Below are 22,887 nucleotides of genomic sequence, written 5' to 3'. Positions count from 1 at the left end.
TCCATACTAATAAAGCCTATTGAATTGTCAGGTACACACACACCTCCATTCTTGCACTTTGCACATTAACATTAAGTCTCCAAATAGTGAGAACCTGAAGCCCTGAACAGCTTTCCTTTTCCATTTGCTTGACATAAACTGCACTCACAAGCACTGAAAGCAAGAGTGTGCAGCCTACAAAAGGCTCTGCAGCAGCACAGCCTATGTGCAGGTTGGTTGAGAGGTACCTTGGACAGCCCTGTCACTTGTTAATACTACTGTAATACTATTTTAGGCTGCTGTAAACTCAGTGAAGCCTATACTGAAATATCTGTGGGAGAAAGGTCCTCCTCAAAATTACTTTGAGAACTCCCAAAATTATATAGATAGGGCTATTTATAAAAATATACAAATGAAAACAATCCACCTAAAACGTTTTGCTCAAAATCATTTTCATCCGTCATCCTCCCTAACTTTTAAGTCACCATGTTTATTTTTTCAAAACATAATTATAAACCTAATTGTACGTCCAGGTCTCAAATGTTATTCTCCGCTCCAGTAGGTGGCGGTATGTGCTGTGTAACCTATACACAACGCTCTGAGGAAAGCACAGACGTGCGTTGTGGTTGCTAAATGATGCTGATGCTGGGATCGCGAATGTAAGCAGGGATGAGGATGCTGCCGTAGTAATGGTGGTACGTGGGGCGAACATCCTGAAATGGTTTTGACCGTTGAGGCGAAACAATGCGCCTCTTCAAAGTCTTCGAGGTTTTCATGTCATCACGGCTGAAGAAAATTAGGTAAGAAGAAAAGCTTTACTTATCCTATTGCTATTTCCATTCCCCAGTTTTGAAGGGTTACGTAAATATCGCTGTATGTTTGTACACGGAAGGCCCAGGTGGCTGATTTAAGGAATTATAGTTGTCTTAATGAATATAAATGTGGAATTTGGATTTTAATTGCAGTAGAATGTACTAATGGCCGTGGAATGTATTTAAAATATAGCAATACATTTTGATCCTCCCAATTCCATTAATGCCAATCGGCTATTATAGACCTATATCTATTATTGTGCGTATTTTAGTATGATAGGGTTCAGGGCTGGCCTTTCCCAGTGATTGGTTCACGTTGGGAATTGTAGTCCCGTGTTTTTGCTCTCATTTATGCTAAATTGCATTCGGTATTATTTTTCCTAATGGTAGGCCTACCTTTATCAAACAATTCCATTAAAAGATGCAATGTTATTGTACGATTAGAAAGGCTGCCGTCCAACTGCCAACTCTCTGTCCATTACACTGGAGGAGAAGAAACGGACTGTTATTGGGGTAGAATATTTGTTAGGTGGGACAAGCTTTGTGAGTTCTTGCATAATCTTTATGGGGTGTCGTGCGCCCCCTGTCGCCATAAAGGCGGTAGTAATAGGTGGGTCTCTTGTCAAGCATGAGTCTACGCTGCAGTGCGGACAAAAACTGTGGAGTGGGATGGACCGAGAGCCGTGGCGTTGGAGAGCATATAACCGTATTTTAAACCGAGACATCAATTATTAAGACAAATCATTGCATCGGAATAGTTTTTCGGAATTGGACTCACTGCTTACCTGGATTTTAGTCGTCGACAATGTATTTTAATTGTGCATTCATGCAAAGACTACACCTGTCCAAAGCAGTTGGGAATCATAGGAATCCGCTTGCATGACACATTTTTGTCGAAGAAATAGGATATTATTCTAGTTCAGAAAAAATGCAAGTTTATTTTTAGTGTTAGGCCAATACACAATTGAAAAAAATCAAATGTTTGATGGAATTTATTGGAGGTTTCGCTTGGGATGATTGCCTGCTAAATGCATAGGAGTACGGTTCATTTTAGCGTCGGATATCGGAGTAGATGTTTATATGGACCTTTCAAAAGTTCTCGCAATGGATTTGGTCATACATGGGAAAATTATGCTACTATTGAGTGTATAGCTGTAGCAGTAAGGCTATTGTTTGTCAGAGGAAGTCTTCTCCCACCTTAAAATCCCAAATGAAGATTCCAAAAAGACGGAAAAGACTAACGTGCCGTCTCTGCGCCAGGTAATATTCTTCATGACATCTCCGTTTGGCTATTAACTTTCACCTAATGTAGATATCAGTAGGCCTACCGGGCACGAATGGGAATTGCAGGGTATATGTGACTTTTGCCATTGTGTCTGTTCTTGAGCCATAAGGGGTGCCCTAAATTGACAGAAATGTTGTCCAGAAATTGAACAAAAAGTTATGTTTAATTATTGTGTGATAGGGCTATAGCTATTTATTTGACCATATTTAAACCGTCAGTTAGGCATGTATACTACTTAACCTGGCCCTTTGTTGGTATTGGTTATTGACTAACTCAAACTCTCTCTTTGCCTGTTATTTGTTGAACAGTCAGTTGCCTTAGTAGCAGATAGGTCTACAGAGTCACACACCCCCAGTGTAGCGTTCATTTGCTTATAGCCCATCTAGAAGTATCAATTCAACTCAAAATAAACATAATACTATTACAGTTTGTGTTTAAGGGTAAGGCTAAATATTTGTCTAATTGTTAGGCTATTATTAATGACTTTAGGATGAGATGTCAAATTTGTGTAATTGTTCCAACTCTTTACTTGCCAGTGTTTACATGTAATAATAAAGGTTCAACTGTGGCTTGGATCAGGACCCATTTTCAACATTTATACTGTCAAATATAGATCTGGGACCTGTGAAGTAATTCATAGATTGTAATCATTTTTTAAAATGTTTTTCTTTTCATTTTCAACTGTCCATTGCTATGTACAGTATGTCTCGTCGTTCTAGTCTTATATGGATGTTATGCTAAGTTATTGCATTGTATTGTTTGTGTGTATTGTTGTCTATCATAGTATTATTTGTCATCACTGTCTACTCATTCCAATTACAACTGGCATTCTCGTAAATATTATTTTTTATGAATAAATATCTCTAAACATCATTGCTTTGGTTGTGGAGGCAGTCGTAACAAACCTCTTTGTATTTGTATTTTTTTTTTGGCTTGTAGGCTAACAAAGGAGGGTTTTGGCATCGACTAAATTGGCCAAGTTCAGGATTTTTTTCTCAGACGTAAGGTTTTTGAAGAGGTTGTAAATATGGTGAGAGGTTCATGTGTTCTTCAAAGTTCCCTTGGAAATGTGGCTGCACTTTTACCCACCAGTTTGAACACAAAATGGCTGTCGCGGCTTCCTTCGCGGATTTCAAGGAAATTTCATGATTTCGCTTCATAGTTCTGGGAAACTTGAATGCAAAAACCCTTGGCTTTTCGCAAAGTAGATCCCCTCACACTATTGATAGTGTAGGACAGCAAATACACATTTAGTTGTGTGTTAGAATTGATAGGAGTCTATCAAGTCTCTCACTATTCTCACTGCTGCACTGCCCTTATGTTTTGCTATCACAGCCCAGTGAAAATGAGACTATGATGATGCTAATATGATTTTCATTTTCCAAGATTATTATTGGACTACACCCAAAGGGGGGGAACAGGCTTGCAGTGTTTCCCTACATTAGCAGAATCTGTCATAACACCTGGCAAGATGGCCATAATATTATAATAGTTAGACAGAGCATTATATATTATCTTAAACCACACAACCTGAAGCCTACTTGATATGATCTTATAGGGTGGCATCATGATGAGCAGTCACTATAACTGCTGATCAGCAAATGATCTTCATTAATCAATTATTAGTCACTCAAATTACAAAATTACATTCATATCCTTACCCTTTAAGCAGTCTCGGGACAAGGACACCAATATGATTTGTAAATTGGGTGAACTATCCCTTTAATGATTTAAGGTTAAAGTAATATTTATTCCAATTCCATGGCTGTAGTGTGTGGAAGTTCATTTGGAGGTTGTGTAGAGGACGCTAAGTGAGGAAATGCTCCCTGAACACCTTTCCGCCCCGTTCTAGAACTCTGAATGCTTGCTGGTTGAATTCAGTACTCCTGCCTGGTCCTACCTTCACTTGAACTACTTACAATATTGCCTGCTCTTGTGGGTTTTAGAGCAAGTCTGATGAGAGCGACAGGGGCGCTTTTAGCATGGTGCAATGTTTATGGGACATTCAGATAGAAAATGTTACGTAGAACGAACATGCACCTCTGACATGAAGAATAAGGAGTCGCGTAAGTGCTATTCATGACATTTCTATCTGCAAGGTTCCACAACATTTGCCTACTGAACATGACCCAGGTCTTGCTACATTTGCCGTGTTACTGGCCTGTAATCTTGCTGTGCTATGAGAGTGCTTGAAATAACCACCAGTTATCGGCACGTTGACGTTCAATGACACAGCATCCATTCACACACTTCCCGCCGTAGCAATGCAAATGTTGGGAACCGACCCAGGTGCATTGACAAACCTTGCTTTAAAGCCATAAGCACTGGCAATACCACCTTCGTAGGCTCACACGCTCTGTCTAAACCTATTGTATGTGTTCCAGTGCATTTTGTCACTCTTTTCCACAGCTGACTAATCTGCTAGATAATGCACACAGTCTCTCAACTGGCCTCAACCTAGGCATGACTAAGTACACCTCCCCCCAAATGGAGCTGAGCTGTGCATGCATAACTAAATGGTTCATGGCCCTGCATGCAGAATAGCATGGTTTTGGTACTAACCTACTTACATTCATTACTCTTATCCAGATGTTGTTTACCCAGAATAATCATAAGCATCTAGAAAATACAATTTGATAGATATCGGTTCGAACCCAATGCGGTCTAACAGCGACTGACCAGATATTACAATGTAAAACCAGATTTTGTTTTATAAAGTCAAATTTACGAAGTGTCTATCTCATCAGGCAAAATTGGTTGCAATGACGTCATGGTCAGGCTGTATAATGAAGTTTTGCTGAAGTCTTTTTAGCCACCAAATCTGGTTGTTATCTGGTGACGCCTTGATCTCGTCATGAAGAGGATGTCTTTACCTGATTGTAACAGAGACCAACCAGTTGGTTGTAAATTAGGTATATGACGTCTTATTAACCCCAAAAATGAGTTTACAACCAGAAAATTTGAGGCCAAATAATATTTCCATTACTATTCATTTCATAGATATATTGTCAATTTGTTGTTGTACAGCAGTGTTCATGACTGAGAAGGGTTGTGATCCCACTTTATATAGTAGGTCACTAAAACCATTTATCACTTACGAATTACATATATTGTAGGTACACTATTGGCATACATTGTTACATAATCAAGCTTTTGTACAAAACTCTTAACTCAGCGCTCAAGCAGAGTGTGATCTACTGTGCTTCAAGTGCCAAAAGTCATTTTAAATTTGATTTGGCTACACCCTAAAGAAAGTGCATCTCCTTATTGGGCCTGATGTTATTCAGATATGAAGGACATTTCGTATCCATGGACAGAAATAGTCGCTGTAGTTGATGTACCTCCAACATGCAGTATACCTAAGGCCTTATTTTCAATTGTTCACTTGAGGCAAGAAATGCAGAGTATATACTGTCTGTCCCCCTTGTTCTTTCAAGACAATCTAGATGTCCAACTACAACCGTCAATACCAGCAAGCTTTCTGTATGACCAGGGTATTTGCACGGACAACTGCAAATACCATTTTGTTTTCTCCTCCACTTTGGCCCGAGCTAACAAAACGAATGGCTTTGTAAGACAACCCTGACTTATGCCTTTTGCTTTGAGTGCGCTGTGTGATGCCTGCTCTTGGGTATTGTGTTAAAAGAAAGGGAATAAGACTGACTTATGTCCTATTGAATATCCTTTTCCAGATAAATGGCTCATTTAAATTGGGAGCTGCTCGCGTTCTGTCGGGCTGGCAGATGCAGTGCCTAGTGCCAGCCCTCCAGGACCACGCCAACATGAATGGGGCTGGGGAGACGGCGGACATACTGCCGCCTAACTGCATGGTCAAGGACCGATGGAAAGTGGTAAGTACGCTACATAGTAGATCTAGTCGTGGTTTTGTCTTCGTGTATAGTCTCTCTATATCAGTGTTTCCCTAAGGGGCTAAGTACAAGGTTACCTTCACACACACAGATTTGACTCCCCATTACTAAGGTTCTACGTGTCTCACCAGAATTAAAGGGATAGTCTACTCGAACATCTGTGTTTTCATACCTTGAAGTTGAGGAGATAAATCCAAAATCAGTTTGTCAGATTTTTTCACACCTTTAAAGCAAGCAAATTACAGAATTCTGCAGGCCTCCATCCAGCCTGAATGGGAAAGATTGTAACTAACTAATACACAGCCGTATCTATTCCCTGTCGTTCCTATTCATTTGGGACCACAAGATTGTCCAATGATTTAAACTCTACTTCTGGAGCTACAGAACTGAATGTAAAATTGGTCCCAGATCAGTTTGTGCTGTCTTGCCAACACATTTTGGTCGTTGTCATGCCTGACAATGACCATAGGAGACAGCACAAACAGTTCTAGGATCAGGCTAACATACTCTTCCATCAAAACTGGTGTTCCTCATGCAAAAGGGTTTGTCAAGTTGAACTTCAATTTCATTAGCACAGTACAGTTATTTCATTGATTTAAAGCCAGCATTTGAACAGCGCAAGAAGAACGTTATTTAATACACCTTTTATCCTCGACACCTTTCTAGCTGAAGAAAATCGGAGGAGGAGGTTTTGGGGAGATCTACGAAGCTCTCGACCTATTGACGCGGGAGAACGTGGCGTTGAAGGTGGAGTCGGCCCAGCAGCCCAAACAGGTCCTGAAGATGGAGGTGGCAGTCCTGAAGAAACTGCAGGGTAAGGGCCCACTGCGGCGGCCATTTTGGACCTTTTCTGCTAGTTTTTATAACAATGAGCCTGGCAGTGCCACTGCGGCAGCCATTTTGTGTTCACCATTCTGCTTAGTCAATGAGTATGAAGGTGTCTGTGCTGCTCAGCCATTCTTCATTGACTTGTCATTCTCTCAGTAAATGGCATTCTTTGTTGATGTCTCTTGACTCGAACCCAGATCCCACCTCTGACACCATGTGTCAACATACTTTGTGTTGTAGTCATGACAGACAAATATATAAAGTTTCAGTCAGCTACAGTACATAGTGAAGTAAGAACATTTGTCTTTCCAGTGTAAGATAAATGTGTTACATCAATAATGCTTAAGACTGCACTTATGATTGGTTATACAATTTGCTATGTCATACTCATGACAGTCTAGTAAAAAGCGTAACCATCTCTCCTCATGGCAGCACAACATAGGTTTCAGGACAGTAGAACCAGGTAAAGTGTTAGTGCTTTGGGTTTCCTTTGAGACATCCTGTCAGAGAGTGACACAAAAGGAATTTCCTCTCATATTGTCACGACCACCCTTAAGCGTCCTACAGAGTTAAAAGCTGCAGAGCCATGCAGTCTACAGTGACAGACGTCTGCAACTCCATAAAGAGCCAATTACATTAGTTTAGTAAATATGTAATGATGGGCTGCCAGACTCTTGTGACTAGGTGGCTGTGGACTTTGAATAGAGCTTTTGTCCAAGTGACTAGGGAGAGGAACAATGTCTCTGTCTGCCCTGCATTAAGCTAGTTTAATGGAGCCTTCCCTTCCGCCTGTCCTTATTTAGTGGGTCACCGATGCACTATTTAAGCTTATCGGTTTCGCTGCTTGCATTATGGCCCTTGAATCTTTTGCTCGAGGTTCAAGCAAATGTGGAAACAGATGTGTCTCTCGATTACCACACCCATAGTAGCTTCACGGAAGAGTGGCTAAGAATAGCCTAGACCTAATGAAATCAATAGGTAACCTAGTAAACTTCTCCACAGCATTGCTCATGTTGTTATTGATTAAGGGGCCTTTGATCTCCTTGAAGTTCAGTGTAGGTAAAATGTCTACAAGGCCATTATGTAGTAGTAGCTGTAGTGAAGAATACTCCACTCATGATAAAAAGGCCCTTAAAAATGTGCCTGAAAAATAAGCAATATAGTGCTGCTTGTTTTTGGTTAATACGTACATCGGTAGGAAGTAGAGAGGTCCCAACAATCAGATATCTTACAATTGTGCCCTTAAATCCAAACATGCATCCTAACAGTACTTTATATATGCTTGATTGCATGGTCCCGACAGTATATCCAAAACAGTGAACAAATTAGAGCAAATCTTTTGACTTAGACTCTGCCTTTAATTCTGCCATAACGGGCCCTATATCTTTTTTTTATGTATATTAACTGTTGTGACTCACAGCATGTTTTTGCATGCTGGGTGGGGCAGCAGTATTGTGTTAAACGTGATGGTGATCACGTGGCACATAGAATGAAAGCAAGCCTCCTCCTGGAGTATGCACGTCAATGTGCCAGGGTGACAAGTGATTCACTTTGGCTACGAGTCATCGTCACAATATGAGGGGAAAAAGTAACCTCGAAAGCTGTCACACGTCAGTCACAGTCTGTGACTGTCGCCCAAAGCGACACATGATTGGTTTGCAACATGTACTATGTCTTTGAAGAAGCTAATGTTAGTGTGTGTGTGTGTGTGTGTGTGTGTGTGTGTGTGTGTGTGTGTGTGTGTGTGTGTGTGTGTGCGTGCGTGCGTGCGTGCGTGTGTGTATATATATGTTGGTATTTCTATGTACATATTAAAGGAAGACTCTGCAATGTGACATCATCAAAGCGGGGCGAAACAACAAACAAATTCAAGTCAGCTTAGACTGCTACTGTTGGCACTTCCCAGCATTCCCATATCATGAGGTGCCAATACTGTTGTTGTTGTAAGCAGGACTGTAAGCAGGACGACACCCTTTGGCGTATGATGTGGTCATATTATAGACTATACCTTTTAAGGAATATCAAACAACCAAAACAATGAGATCAAATGAAGTTCCCTCAGAATTTTTTTAAAAGTCTAAGACTCCTAAATGCTCGGTACTAACTGAGTCACATTAACAGGGTGCTCCATCAAAAGATTAATGGTGCATGATGAATAACAATGATTTATGCCCAACTGATCATCCTTAAATGGGATTAACTGTGAAGAAAAGGAAGACCAGGAAACATGGGCTCCCCTGCGTATTCATTTGTCCTGTTTTACCTGGAAAGAAAAGATGACTTTATCCTTTCTTCAGCCGTTGAGTGTCAACATGAGTGGTTCTGCTGTATTTGCATTGATTGATATGGGAATTTAAAATGGATCTTACCTAGGCCCTGTCACCACTCTCATCTCCCCGGTGTAACCAATGAAAACTAATCCAATCATCATGTTGAAGTGAAATGGAATATTTTGGCATCTGCATCTTTGAACTACGATTCTTAAAATATGCCTTTTTGTTTAGGTAAAAACCATGTGTGCAAATTTATTGGCTGTGGGAGAAATGACAAATTCAACTACGTGGTCATGCAACTTCAGGTAAGAAGCTGACATTTGCTTTTTTTAAAGATTGACCACCATCCCCAAAAAGTATTCTGTGAGAATCTGACCACAATTCAACAAAAACACGTTTTCTAAAGAAGTGCAATTTATAAAGCCTGCATAAGGCATTGTGAAATGTGAAGTCTTTGCAAATAGGCCATATTAACTGAATAAATGACTCATAAGCAGCGGCTGGTTAGAGGCTGACAAAGCACATACTGATGATGGACAATACATGCAAATGTCATATGTGACATGATCCAACATAGCATTATCAGCCTTCTATAATATGAAAGTATCTTATGGAGAGTCTATAGCTGTGTCTTAATCCAATCCATTATCGATTGAGACACAGCCTATAAAGCTGTTCTGCCATGTTACTTGGGTGTAAAAATCCATCGTGACCAAACTTTTGGTACTGTATGACTTATTGACAAGGCTGCAATCAGCTTCCAATACGAAAAAAACTATGTGCTGTACAGAATTGACTTGATATGCTGATATGCTGTGATGACTTAGCCAAGCCAATGCCCAGGTTCGAAGGAATTCATTTAGGAAGTATCACATTTTATGTAAGTTAAATTGAATCTCATGGTCGTACTCATAAGGCATGAAATGGAAGAAAACATACTGAAACATTTTGAAACATATTGAAACATATTAAAACATACTGAAACATACTGAAACATTTTGAAACATTTTGAAACATACTGAAACATACTGAAACATTTTGAAACATATTGAAACATACTGAAACATACTGAAACATACTGAAACATTTTGAAACATATTGAAACATATTAAAACATACTGAAACATACTGAAACATTTTGAAACATTTTGAAACACTGAAACATTGAAACATACTGAAACATTTTGAAACATATTGAAACATATTAAAACATACTGAAACATACTGAAACATTTTGAAACATACTGAAACATATTGAAACATACTGAAACATACTGAAACAGGGACTGACTAACTGGTCCAATACGAAACGTTCATTTTTGTTTTCCGTTGCAAAATGGTTTAAAACATTACATGCCGTAATCAGGTGTGACAGTAAGCTGGTACGGTCAGGTACTGCGTCCCTGCAAAATAAAACTTGAGCCTATCACAATTAACAGAAAATGCCCCAAAAAATATAAACTATTACACCATTATTTAACATTACCACGTCAGCCACATGAAAATTGACTTGAAACCGGGTGGTACACACTCCAAATTGTGTTGTGGTTCGATTTATGTTTTGCCAAGGCAGGAGATGAGTGGCCGAGACAGAGGCGCGCGCGGACAACAGTGGACAAATTAGTTTAGGCTACAAAGTGTAGGCCTAATGACAATCGCAGAATGTCACTACAATACATGTACAGTAGGTGTTTTGTAACTGATGTCTCTTTGCATTCATCAAATTGCGAGTGCACAGTGCAGTGTTGGGGTTTGGATCCTGAAATGATTTTGTCAGTGGACCAACGTAGCCTACAGGAACGCCTTTGTTAAGTGATTGTTTGACAATCAGATGAAAACATCATGACCGGTTGTGTTTATGCCGCATTAAAAGCGAGAGGCGGTGTGTCCATAAGGCTAGGGGGAAGCTTTCCATAAATGTAATTAAATTGCCAAAGTGATATAGCCTAATTAGCTTACTCCCCTCTATACAGAAATAAATTAAATCATTCGAAATAGGCTACTACACCAGAAAGCATGATTTGGCCACAGATGACCATTTTGCTTCTTAAATAAAAAAAGCTGTGGATTGTTTTCAATTGCATAGCCTACAGAAGGAAGGGCCCGCAATTTGGGCAGCTCGCGCGGTCAAATAGATGATCGTTGCGTTGGGACTATCAGTGAAAAGCAGAGAGACCCAGCCAAGCATATTGCAATGTTTAAAAAAATGTTTTAAACCTAGGCCTACTCAACGCCACTGCACTCTGCAATGAACAGTCTTTTCTGCGAACAGCGATTGAGTTGTATTATTAGCCTAAATTATGACTATCCAATCAAATCATCACATTAGGGATAGTTGGCTGTCTTACGTAAGTCTGCAAATGCGAGGATGCATGGAATGCTTTATTATAAAGGTGCATGTTTATGGTGAAAATTAGCTTCCCCAAACTTGAAACCCAAACACTATGTTAATAGGTATTGCATGTTAAGTGATATGACGAATCTTTACTAGGCCTCGGTTACTAGGCCCACAGACATCATATAAGAAATGAATAAGGATTCTGTATGGAATTCTATGATTACACCTAGGCGATTTGGTGTCCCGTACCGATAAGAAATTGTGTTCTTTTGCACAAAATCTGTTTGTTTACATATGGTTGGTTTTCTGGAGTAGGGTGAAGTTGCCTTTAAATGCTGATTTTGGGTCAGATTTGTATTTTCCCCACCAAAGGTTAAGTTTAGGATTGGGGGGAGGGAAGCTGATCCTAGATCTGTACCTAGAGGTAACTTCACCCCAGAGCGTTGTTTTGTTTTGGGGGGTGGAGCAGGGACGCAATTTGGCGGACCTGAGGAGGAGCCAGCCTCGGGGGACTTTCACCATGAGTACCACGCTCCGCCTGGGGAAACAGATCCTGGAGTCTATAGAGGCCATCCACTCTGTTGGCTTCCTGCATCGAGATATCAAACCGGTACGTAACATACAGATGCAGACTTGTTTTTGTTGCACGTGTCATGGCACAGCATGCCACAGCTTTATTCAGGGTTATCAGTGCTAATTCTAAAGTAATGCTTAACAATGCTTAAATGCAAATATGTGTCATTTTTGCATTCTAATTGACCATTTAACCATTGTATTTTAGAGTTGGCACTGATAACCTTCCATAATGCTGTGGCATGCTGTGCTGTGACGCATGGAAAAAAGACTGCATCTGTATTGTCCATCAAAATGGAAATGTCTCTTTGCCATCGGTTCATTTCAATCGCAATCGCAGACACCACATACACACACACACGCAGCATTGGGTGAGCAGCAGAACAGCACCCCTGGAGCAGGGTAGTGATTAAGTGCTTTGCTCAAGGGCACAACGGCAATCTGTGGCTTCTTAGATGGTCCTATAGCCGATGTTTCATCAAACAATATCCCCCCCTTAAGAGCAAGCACCCCCCTCCCGGCTAGCTGTAATGGCACAGTGATGGTTCCTTGGTGTTGCTACAGTAGCCCCAGACTCTTACTGACTGAGCCACACGACCATATCTGTAATGCACTGAATAATCATGTATTTTCTCTGCAGTCAAACTTCGCCATGGGAAGGCTGCCTTCGACCTTGAGGAAGTGTTACATGTTGGACTTCGGCCTCGCGCGGCAGTACACCAATACCACTGGAGAAGTCCGCCCTGTAAGTCTCCTCTTTTGTTCCTTTGCTTTGGTTTGTCCTACGAAAATGTTAGTTTTACATTTGAATCATTTAGCAGACGCTCTTATCCTTGCTCAAGGGCACATCGACAGTGCCTTTGCCGGCTTGGGGATTCGAACCAGCAACCTTTACTGGCCCAACGCTCTAACCACTAGGCTACCTGCCGCCCAGTTCAATGTTATTGTGATGTTATTAGAATAATGTCCAGCTCGTGGGTAAATTCCAGGTCATCTTTATTGCAATGGTGAGGCTGCACAGATTAGCAGGTCTGAGATTCCAACATCTGGGCCTATCATTTATAAACCATCTCAGAGTAGGAGTGCAGATCTGTCCATGTATTTATGATCTAAAAGGCAAACGTGATTCTAACTTAGCATCCTACTCTGAGACTCATTATGAAATGGTGCGTGCCGTCGAACCTACAAATCGCAACGCTCGAAAGTGGCCAACAACTTGACTTTTAGCCAATCCTAATTTTGGGGGGCATTTTCTTTGTACATCCACGGACGAGGCAGTCACACTTCATATACAATGTAGGCTATGGGATGGTAGTTAGCTAAGTGCACAGATGCAATGCACACAACACTAATTACTTCCTCCAAGATAGCTAACCACTGTAGCTAGTGCTGACATTATAATTAAATCCCAATGGATTAGGTAGTGTCTGTAAAACAGCTGCCAGTGTTAGCTGCTGAGTTAGTGCAGTGTCCTTAGCTATCTAGCTAAATTATGTGAACACAAAAGAGATCGACTGCCGATGCTGTCGGCAGGCAAAAGTTTGACAATCCTACCGGTGTGTCTGAACTTTAAGATCCTCTTAGCTCCTAGCTCTGGGTCGTACTCATCAGGCAGCAAACAGAAGAAAACAGACTGAAACAGGGAAGGATTACCTGGATTTGTCCAATAACAAACACACATTTTTTAGTTTGTGTTACAAAACATTTTAAAAGTTTTCCGTTGGGTCTGTGCCATAATGAACAAGAACCTTGTCTAGGTTGTGGGTCACAATGCAGAATTTTGAGGATCACTGGACTATATTATCATCGTTGGTACTGTTTTGTTTACGTTCAGACCCTGGGTTTGGTGCATTGCAGTACAGTTCATGCACAAGTGAGCTCATACATTGTACAATATCTGAATCCTTGTTTTACTGCTCCTTGTTTACATGGGTAGCTGTCCAATATGCCTGGCGTTGTTAAACGCTTAGGGCCGGTTTGCCGGACCCAGATTAAAGCTATTACCGGACTAAAATATATGCTCAATGGAGAATCGCCATTGAAAGTGCTTTGATATCCAGGAATAGGTTTAATCTGGGTCTGGGAAACCTGTCGGTAATGTACAAAATCAAACAGATGACAGTTAAAATGCATTATCCAGTGACTGTTTATGACATCGGTTATGTTGTGTTAGCTAATGATAGTACAGTGACATCTTAAAAATGGATGGATCATATTGGTTATGTTTGTGCCCAGTCCATGGTTTGGATAATATATAATATATACTGTAAGATATGCCACTAAGCAGACACTTTACATTTTTTTTTGTATGAGATTTCCTACAGGCTTTGGTCATTTTTATCAGCCTTTTAAAATGTCACAGAAATCCCTTTTTATTTACAATATCATAGTCTTATTTAAGAATTTGGGTGTCAAGTGAAAGCCTCTCCATCATTTTCAAATTGAGTTGAAATATTCGGCCCATTTGTCGTTCACATCATACACAGTAATCCCTGGCTTTTGCAGTTAGTTTACATGCTAATCAAAGTCTCAGGGGATATGCGACCGGAACTAAGCCGAAGATGGACTAACCTCCCCTTTCTCCGACCGGGCACACACACACACACACAATCTCTCTCTCTCTCTCTCTCTCTCTCTCTCTCTAGCAAATGCGCTCACACACACAAACACACCTTCATCCCAGAGAGAGGTATCCAAAGTGCTTTCTCTCAGTCTGTGGTGTCTTGTCTTATTTTAGCTCACTCCAAGTATGAGTCGTCCACTCTTACAGTAACTCTCCCCCTCCTCCCCCTTTGCTCCTCCGTCCCATTCATCCTCTCCCATCCCCTCTTATTGACTGCATTTTGAATCTCTCCTCTTCTTCCCTCCTTTGATCTTCCCTCTTCTTCTCTTCTATCCTGTAATTTCCTCCTCTCCCAACTTTTCCCTGTCTCCTTTTAATCTCTTCTAGCACTTTCACCTCCTCTCCTTTTTTCTCCCTCTAATCAATTGCTTATGCATTCATCCTCCCCTCCACTGGACCCTTCTTCCCCTTTATGTCTCTTCTTTTTCCTCCCCTCCCTTCTTTCCTCTTCTCCTCTCCCCTCCTTTTCACTAGACTCTCTCAGGTAACTTCTATCTTCTCCCCTTCCCACTCTTGCCCCTTCTACATTTCCTTCTACATTTCTACATTGCTTTCCTACTCTCATCTCTTTGACTCAGTCACTATCTGCTCTCCTCTATTTCTCTCCCCCCTCCCTCATATCTCTGGCTCTACCACTCTGTGTCCTCATGCATCCCCCCCCTCTCTGTGTTTGGAGCTCTGTGAGTGCAGCAGCGTGAGATGAATATTTTATTTGCATGCATGCGTCAGTGGGCGATGCCCCGCGGCATCGCTCCCCCCTTTACCCCCATCCCCCGCTCCCCTTCTCCTTTTCCCCTTCTCTTGCTCTCTGATTTTTTTCTTCTTCTAGCCAGTACAGCTGAGTCAGCTTCAGCTCATTGATTTGTGATGAATGCAAGTCTCTCTCTCTCTCTCTCTCTACCGTTTGCCTCTCCCTCTTTCTGTCTACCTCTCACCCTCCCTGTTTGTCTCTCCATCTTGCTTTATTTAACACCCCCTGCTTCCATGTCTGTCTCTCGTTCTTTACCCCTGCTTCCCTCCCTCCTTCTCATTCCATCTCCCTTCATCTGCCTCTTCCCCCAGTCCCTGACAAATAGCAGTGTATGCCTCTCTCCTACCCTGAGGCAGCCAGATCTCCAGGGAAGGAAGTGTCAGGGGCCTCTCCAGTCCAAATGACCTTCACCTTGCCACTATGTCAGCCCCTTACCCATAAAGCATATTTGTTAGCACATAGCCGTTAGCCCCCAGCCAGAAGCCACAAAGCACATTTGTTAGCATGTAGCCATTAGCCCCCAGACAGTAGCCACAAAGCATATTTGTTAGCACATAGCCGTCAGCCCCCAGCCATTTGCCACAAAGCATATTTGTTAGCATGTAGCCTTTAGCATCCAGTGCTTGTGCAGTGAATGACCTACCAGCTGCTACATACTGTTGGGTTCTCTCCTCAATGAATAGGGATCTTCCCTCACTTTCCTTCCCTGATAACTGAATAAATCATTGTGGGTAATAAATAGCGGAGCGTCATGCGTTTCTCAGAAATCTTGTTTTCCATGACTGCCGCTGAGAAGTGGAAAATAATGATTTAATGTAGAGATTTTGGCAAGCTAATTCATTTCCCATAACATGTCTCTGTCCTTTATGCAGTAACTGAGTAGCAGGTTTAGGGGCGTGTTAAATGTTGATGGGTTTTGTAAACTCACGGGGCGTTTTCATATTCACACATTGACATAGAAATATATCAGGTGCTGCTGGACAAAAATGCTTTCAGAGTTAGCTTTATCTTGAGGCATCCGTCAAACTACAAATGACTCTACATATCAGCTGCCAAAATGTATTGTTTTAACACATTTTTATTCTATTGAAGCTGGTTTACTATCTTGAGTATATAATGCTGCAGGATTTAGGTCCCCTTTTTCAGGAAGTTTTATGTGTAAACAGATTAAGTCTATTTCTAGACTGAAAACGCATTCACTATTAAAAAGTGCTTCTCAGTTCAAGACTAGGCCTAATCGGTGTCTGGGAAACCGGCCCTACATGTATTACGTCTATCATGTTTTGTGTGTTGTAACTTGTAATAATCTGTTATTACGGACTATATAACACCACTATATAGGTATAATTAAGGATGTTTCATGCACGTTATTGCCTCTTGGATAGGATAACACTCAATCCACTTGCATACCTACAGTAGGTGATTAAATGGGATGCAGTGTTTTGAAACCTGAAAACAGCCCGTTGAAAAAAGTAAGGTCCCCACTCACCAGCAGTTCCCAAAAATCAAAGTGAAACGCGTTCTGATTGTGCGATGTTGTGAGCCAGAATGTGATTGTTACAGGAAGTTGATACACATGTACATACATTTTTTAAATATTTCAGCCAGAATTGTGGCCATTGGTGGTCAGCGAGGACATTACTTATAGTGTATATATAGTTCTGTCTCTATTACATAAAAGCCCATAGAAAATGTTTGACCAGTTGCTGCCATTACCGTGTGTAATTTGGACTTCATGAATGTCACTGTTTTCCTATGTGATGTGTGCCTATTTATTTGACATTTCCTTACATTTATTCATTCATTTTGTTTCAGTGCTTGCCTTTGTTTTGTGTTTTACAGTTCCTTTTGGACATTTGATTTTGAAGTGCATGCTCCAACCCGTTTCTCCATCAGATCCTTGCTCCGCCATGGCTGTCACGCGCATGGTGACAGAGTGACGTGAGTGTGGTCACCAAGCTTTCTGTTCTCCTCAGAGCAGAGGGGTCACACTAAGGACACCCACTTTCGACCTTTCTGTTATACTCATGTCAATGGTTACTGTTTCTATTGCTAGGACCCCGTTATTGCTGCTGGCAACTACAGTGCCTTGCGAAAGTATTCGGCCCCCTTGAACTTTGCGACCTTTTGCCACATTTCAGGCTTCAAACATAAAGATATAAAACTGTATTTTTTTGTGAAGAATCAACAACAAGTGGGACACAATCATGAAGTGGAACGACATTTATTGGATATTTCAAACTTTTTTAACAAATCAAAAACTGAAAAATTGGGCGTGCAAAATTATTCAGCCCCCTTAAGTTAATACTTTGTAGCGCCACCTTTTGCTGCGATTACAGCTGTAAGTCGCTTGGGGTATGTCTCTATCAGTTTTGCACATCGAGAGACTGAAATTTTTTCCCATTCCTCCTTGCAAAACAGCTCGAGCTCAGTGAGGTTGGATGGAGAGCATTTGTGAACAGCAGTTTTCAGTTCTTTCCACAGATTCTCGATTGGATTCAGGTCTGGACTTTGACTTGGCCATTCTAACACCTGGATATGTTTATTTTTGAACCATTCCATTGTAGATTTTGCTTTATGTTTTGGATCATTGTCTTGTTGGAAGACAAAGCTCCGTCCCAGTCTCAGGTCTTTTGCAGACTCCATCAGGTTTTCTTCCAGAATGGTCCTGTATTTGGCTCCATCCATCTTCCCATCAATTTTAACCATCTTCCCTGTCCCTGCTGAAGAAAAGCAGGCCCAAACCATGATGCTGCCACCACCATGTTTGACAGTGGGGATGGTGTGTTCAGCTGTGTTGCTTTAACGCCAAACATAACGTTTTGCATTGTTGCCAAAAAGTTCAATTTTGGTTTCATCTGACCAGAGCACCTTCTTCCACATGTTTGGTGTGTCTTCCAGGTGGCTTGTGGCAAACTTTAAACAACACTTTTTATGGATATCTTTAAGAAATGGCTTTCTTCTTGCCACTCTTCCATAAAGGCCAGATTTGTGCAATATACGACTGATTGTTGTCCTATGGACAGAGTCTCCCACCTCAGCTGTAGATCTCTGCAGTTCATCCAGAGTGATCATGGGCCTCTTGGCTGCATCTCTGATCAGTCTTCTCCTTGTATGAGCTGAAAGTTTAGAGGGACGGCCAGGTCTTGGTAGATTTGCAGTGGTCTGATACTCCTTCCATTTCAATATTATCGCTTGCACAGTGCTCCTTGGGATGTTTAAAGCTTGGGAAATCTTTTTGTATCCAAATCCGGCTTTAAACTTCTTCACAACAGTATCTCGGACCTGCCTGGTGTGTTCCTTGTTCTTCATGATGCTCTCTGCGCTTTTAACGGACCTCTGAGACTATCACAGTGCAGGTGCATTTATACGGTGACTTGATTACACACAGGTGGATTGTATTTATCATCATTAGTCATTTAGGTCAACATTGGATCATTCAGAGATCCTCACAGAACTTCTGGAGAGAGTTTGCTGCACTGAAAGTAAAGGGGCTGAATAATTTTGCACACCCAATTTTTCAGTTTTTGATTTGTTAAAAAAGTTTGAAATATCCAATAAATGTCGTTCCACTTCATGCTTGTGTCCCACTTGTTGTTGATTCTTCACAAAAAAATACAGTTTTATATATTTATGTTTGAAGCCTGAAATGTGGCAAAAGGTCGCAAAGTTCAAGGGGGCCGAATACTTTCGCAAGGCACTGTATTTTATATCGCAACATCTATAAATGGATCTATCTACATAGCAATGATTTTAGAGCCACATTCGGATGTAAGACTTTTGTACAATATTACTCGCTGTCTTAACTTAAACTCTCTCTAACTTACACTTAGATGTTCTGTTTCTTTTAGGTTTTAGCTATGTGTCAGAGTAGGGCCCTGGTTCTGATGCATACGCAGTCGACAAGGAATAGAAACTTGAAAGCAACAGAAGATCTAAGCGTAAGTTAGTGCAATGTGGACGTTTCTCAAGGTCACAAGGTAGAGGCTCAGAATTCCCCTTAAGGTTCTTACACACAGCGAACTGCGCACTCTAATTCAGTCTGAAGCAGCTTCTCCTTGTCGCCGAAGAAGCATTTAGTTAATTGCTTGTTTAGGACAGAGTGAATCGGCAGACAGACAGCCTTCTCTCTGATAATAACCAGCTGAGAGCACAGTTGGTGTCATTGTTGACAATAACGGGGCATCCCTCGCTGTCAAATCTAAACATAGGATGCGTCCCAAATAGTGACATTCTGGATACAGCCCCACTGTCTACCTCCGAGGGCTCAGTACTCAGTGTTCGATAAATGACCGTGGGACTCGACAGTGAGCGTTCAGTTTGCTCCCCCCCGGAGCGAAGGTCACGGCACCAGCAAACTACGAGGGTAATGTGAGAACGAACAGCATGTGCCGCACCACTGATACTGCCATCCCAAGCCAAACTCACAAGAGATTGAGTTACTAAAATAAGCTCGAGAGGCGCAATTCTATTTTGAAGTTTTCAGATTGTCAGTTCAGGAGATGAATCGACATTTTAGGAAAACGTTTGAAAGAATAAAGGAGTTATTGAATGATTTAAATAGAAGTTAATTGAATATTGTTTATTGATATTGACTGGGTTAAAATGACATTTAGCTCCACTACAGTATAATACCATAATGGTTTAACACAAGTCGCTTACTGAGCCGAACACACGCAGACATGAATTCATGAGCTTTTAGTAGGATTAGTGTACAGATGCCTGGTGTGACCCCTCACTTATGTTTCTGGCTACTTTATTATTTTGTTTTTATTTTATTTATACAATTTAGATTCACTGTGTTTACAGTAAGCATCCATAGCTCCTCTACGGCACTAAATGGCGGCAACAAAAGCCTGTATGTCAGATCGAATTTGCAAGGTCAAATTTAGCATGTTTAATGACGTGCTTTTGGCTCTTAAGATGACTTGTATTGCATGTATCCTCTATGTAGCTGTTGTGTCCTGGTTATTTGGCGCTAACAGATGCGTGATGAATGCTAGTGTAAATGTTAATTGTTACTATTTACTTCCCATTTAAGTAAAAAAAAAAAAATGTTTTAGTGTTTATTAGATCGGAATAGTTCGTTTTTAAAACCAATTTTGGAGAGTGAGCAGTAGGGAGAAACCTAGAAGGAGGATGTGCTAGAAATGTTATTTTTCCAAGACGTTGAAGTATGTGCATCTTGATATTGGTCCGTCACTAATACTGTTCCCTTTTGTTTCCTTTCAGCCGAGAACTGTCGCAGGTTTTCGAGGAACTGTTCGATATGCCTCAGTCAACGCACATAAAAACAAAGTAAACAACAATGTTTATGTTGTCGAAATGACATGCTGGAAAATGTATTCTGCCAAATTTGCTCTTTGAAATAAACGTGTTTATTGTGTTGTTGTACTATAAAATGGTGGCAGGCAACCATAGAATAAGGAATTACAATACATACCCCCTCTAGTAATTTAATAGGATCTCTATGGGGGCAACTTTAGGTTTGGCACTATTAATGTAATGCCCGGGGTGTAGTGGAGGAAGAAGTCAGGCGCAGGAAACAGAGAGTTCAGGGTAGCGATACTTTTAATTCACCACACAGGTGAAACCGACGCCAACCCGAACAAATGCCCCAAAACACGGTGAACTAAACAGTCCAGAAAATACACACATCCACGGACAACCGTGACTTACAGTCGTGCACAAAATGTACACAGAGAATAATCCCGAACACCTAGTAGGTGGGCCGGCTGGATAATAAAGCCCCACCAATAAACCTAATTAAACACAGGTGTAACTAATAAACAGACAAGGGGGGGGGGGGGGGGGGGGGGGGGGGATCAGTGGCAGCTAGTAGGCCGGTGACGACGACCGCCGAGCGCCACCCGAACAGGAAGGGGAGCCACCTTCGGTAGGAGTCGTGACAATTAACGTATACTGTACTAATTAAAACGATTTAGCGTGGAAGAAGATATCATTCGTAATGTCTACTTTCATTTTTTCTCCCCCCAGGAAATGGGACGCCATGATGACCTATGGTCTTTATTTTACATGTTGGTGGAATTTGCAGTTGGACAGCTACCATGGCGGAAAATCAAGGACAAGGTAGAGTCCCTTCACTCGTCCACGACAGTATTTCTAGCGAATCGTTACAGTCAAATAATCAAATATGCAAGATGAACAAAACGCAAGCCTTTTTGGATCTTCTTTTTCTTTCAACACAATGTTAGTAACAATTAAACATTTCATTTAGTCGGTTTTTCTAGGTATTTCATTTGTAATACGAGTAGTGCCTCGAAATCGGATAGAATTACATGCATGTGGCATATCATTTGGTACGCCTCTCGATTCATTGTATGAAATTGTGCAAACTCCAAATATCCCAGTGTGTGTTGGCTCTGTCGAAGTGGCATATAGGATGATCTAATTTGCCCCTACACCCGTGATCATTTTCATCCCATCAGCTTTCGGACACTTGTGCATATGGCGCAATGGGCAAATGGAGGGGGACTGGTTTGGTTTCAGCCACTGAATGACAAGCAAATAAATAAAGTAAAACAAATCTGTTTTTTTTTTCTTCTGTTTTGCGCAGGAGCAAGTTGGGCAGATTAAAGAGCGATATGACCATAGGATGCTGCTGAAACACATGCCTTCAGAGTTTCATATCTTCCTCGACCATGTATTGGGCCTTGACTACTACACCAAGCCGGATTATCAGGTACCATCACAGTATAGAGAACAAGGAAAGTACTTTGAAAGTGTTTTGAAATACTCCCACAAACGTCTCTTTTTTTTTCTCTTTTTTTTGACTGGCCACTAATTGCGGGGACTTTTTTGTATGTTCACACAAACTGATATGTTGACTTCATCAATGCTTCCTAGTACTCCCTGTGCTATTTCCATTAACAAAATTGCATCTAAAATTATAACTTATTTCTTATTTATTACTGCACTACTTTGACCAGAGAGGTACACTACAGTGTAAAGGAAATAGGGTGCCATTTGGACACCACCAGAGTCTCATTTGGAGTTGTTTTCTATTGGCCGACTGCTGGTCTGGTCAAGGGAATAGGATGTATTTGAAAGATTAGGGTGCCATTTGGGATGCAACCAAAGTCACATTTATTTTATTTCCCAGCTGTTGATGTCGGTGTTTGAGAACAGCATGAAGGAGCGCATCATCATGGAAAATGAGCCGTTTGATTGGGAGAAAGGAGGGACAGACTCCACACAGTCAACAACCGCCTCCACCCAACCACAACACAACACACGGCCCACCGTCGCCATTGTGGGGTAAGGACCCTGATATATTTACCATTAGGATTAAAAGGAGAGTCCACCATATTTACATGATCATTCACTGCGGGGCGACTTTCTGCTTGCATTTTCCTCAACACCAGAACCACTGGGCCTCAAGAGAACCCCCTTCAAGCTAATGAGCAGTGACTCTGACTGCAACACTCTGACAGTGTAATTAATCCATTTCATATATGATATTGCAAAAATGAATAAGGTAAAATTGGAATAATATTTATTTAATGGTGGCATGGGCTCCTGCTGAGTGAGCATCC

At 41.2% G+C, this 22,887-nt stretch overlaps 1 protein-coding gene across 1 annotated transcript in view; it reads left to right on the top strand.

The window, feature by feature from the left end:
- The first annotated feature begins 1,440 nt into the window (after positions 1-1,440).
- The window catches only part of ttbk1a (tau tubulin kinase 1a), a 48,921-nt gene continuing 27,474 nt past the window's right edge, over positions 1,441-22,887 (top strand). Inside the window, exons 1-10 of the mRNA XM_036948372.1 lie at positions 1,441-2,051; positions 5,769-5,927; positions 6,612-6,759; positions 9,278-9,351; positions 11,854-11,994; positions 12,598-12,702; positions 20,564-20,629; positions 21,329-21,421; positions 21,909-22,034; positions 22,455-22,609. Of these exons, the coding sequence (XP_036804267.1) occupies positions 5,820-5,927; positions 6,612-6,759; positions 9,278-9,351; positions 11,854-11,994; positions 12,598-12,702; positions 20,564-20,629; positions 21,329-21,421; positions 21,909-22,034; positions 22,455-22,609 (1,016 nt within the window). The 5' untranslated portion in view covers positions 1,441-2,051; positions 5,769-5,819. The remainder of the gene's footprint in view (positions 2,052-5,768; positions 5,928-6,611; positions 6,760-9,277; positions 9,352-11,853; positions 11,995-12,597; positions 12,703-20,563; positions 20,630-21,328; positions 21,422-21,908; positions 22,035-22,454; positions 22,610-22,887) is intronic.

Source organism: Oncorhynchus mykiss, chromosome 17 (genome assembly GCF_013265735.2).
Source record: "Oncorhynchus mykiss isolate Arlee chromosome 17, USDA_OmykA_1.1, whole genome shotgun sequence".
NCBI classification, from domain to species: Eukaryota; Metazoa; Chordata; class Actinopteri; order Salmoniformes; family Salmonidae; genus Oncorhynchus; species Oncorhynchus mykiss.
Note: the sequence above shows the minus strand (reverse complement) of the source record. Positions and strands in the feature narration are given on the sequence as shown.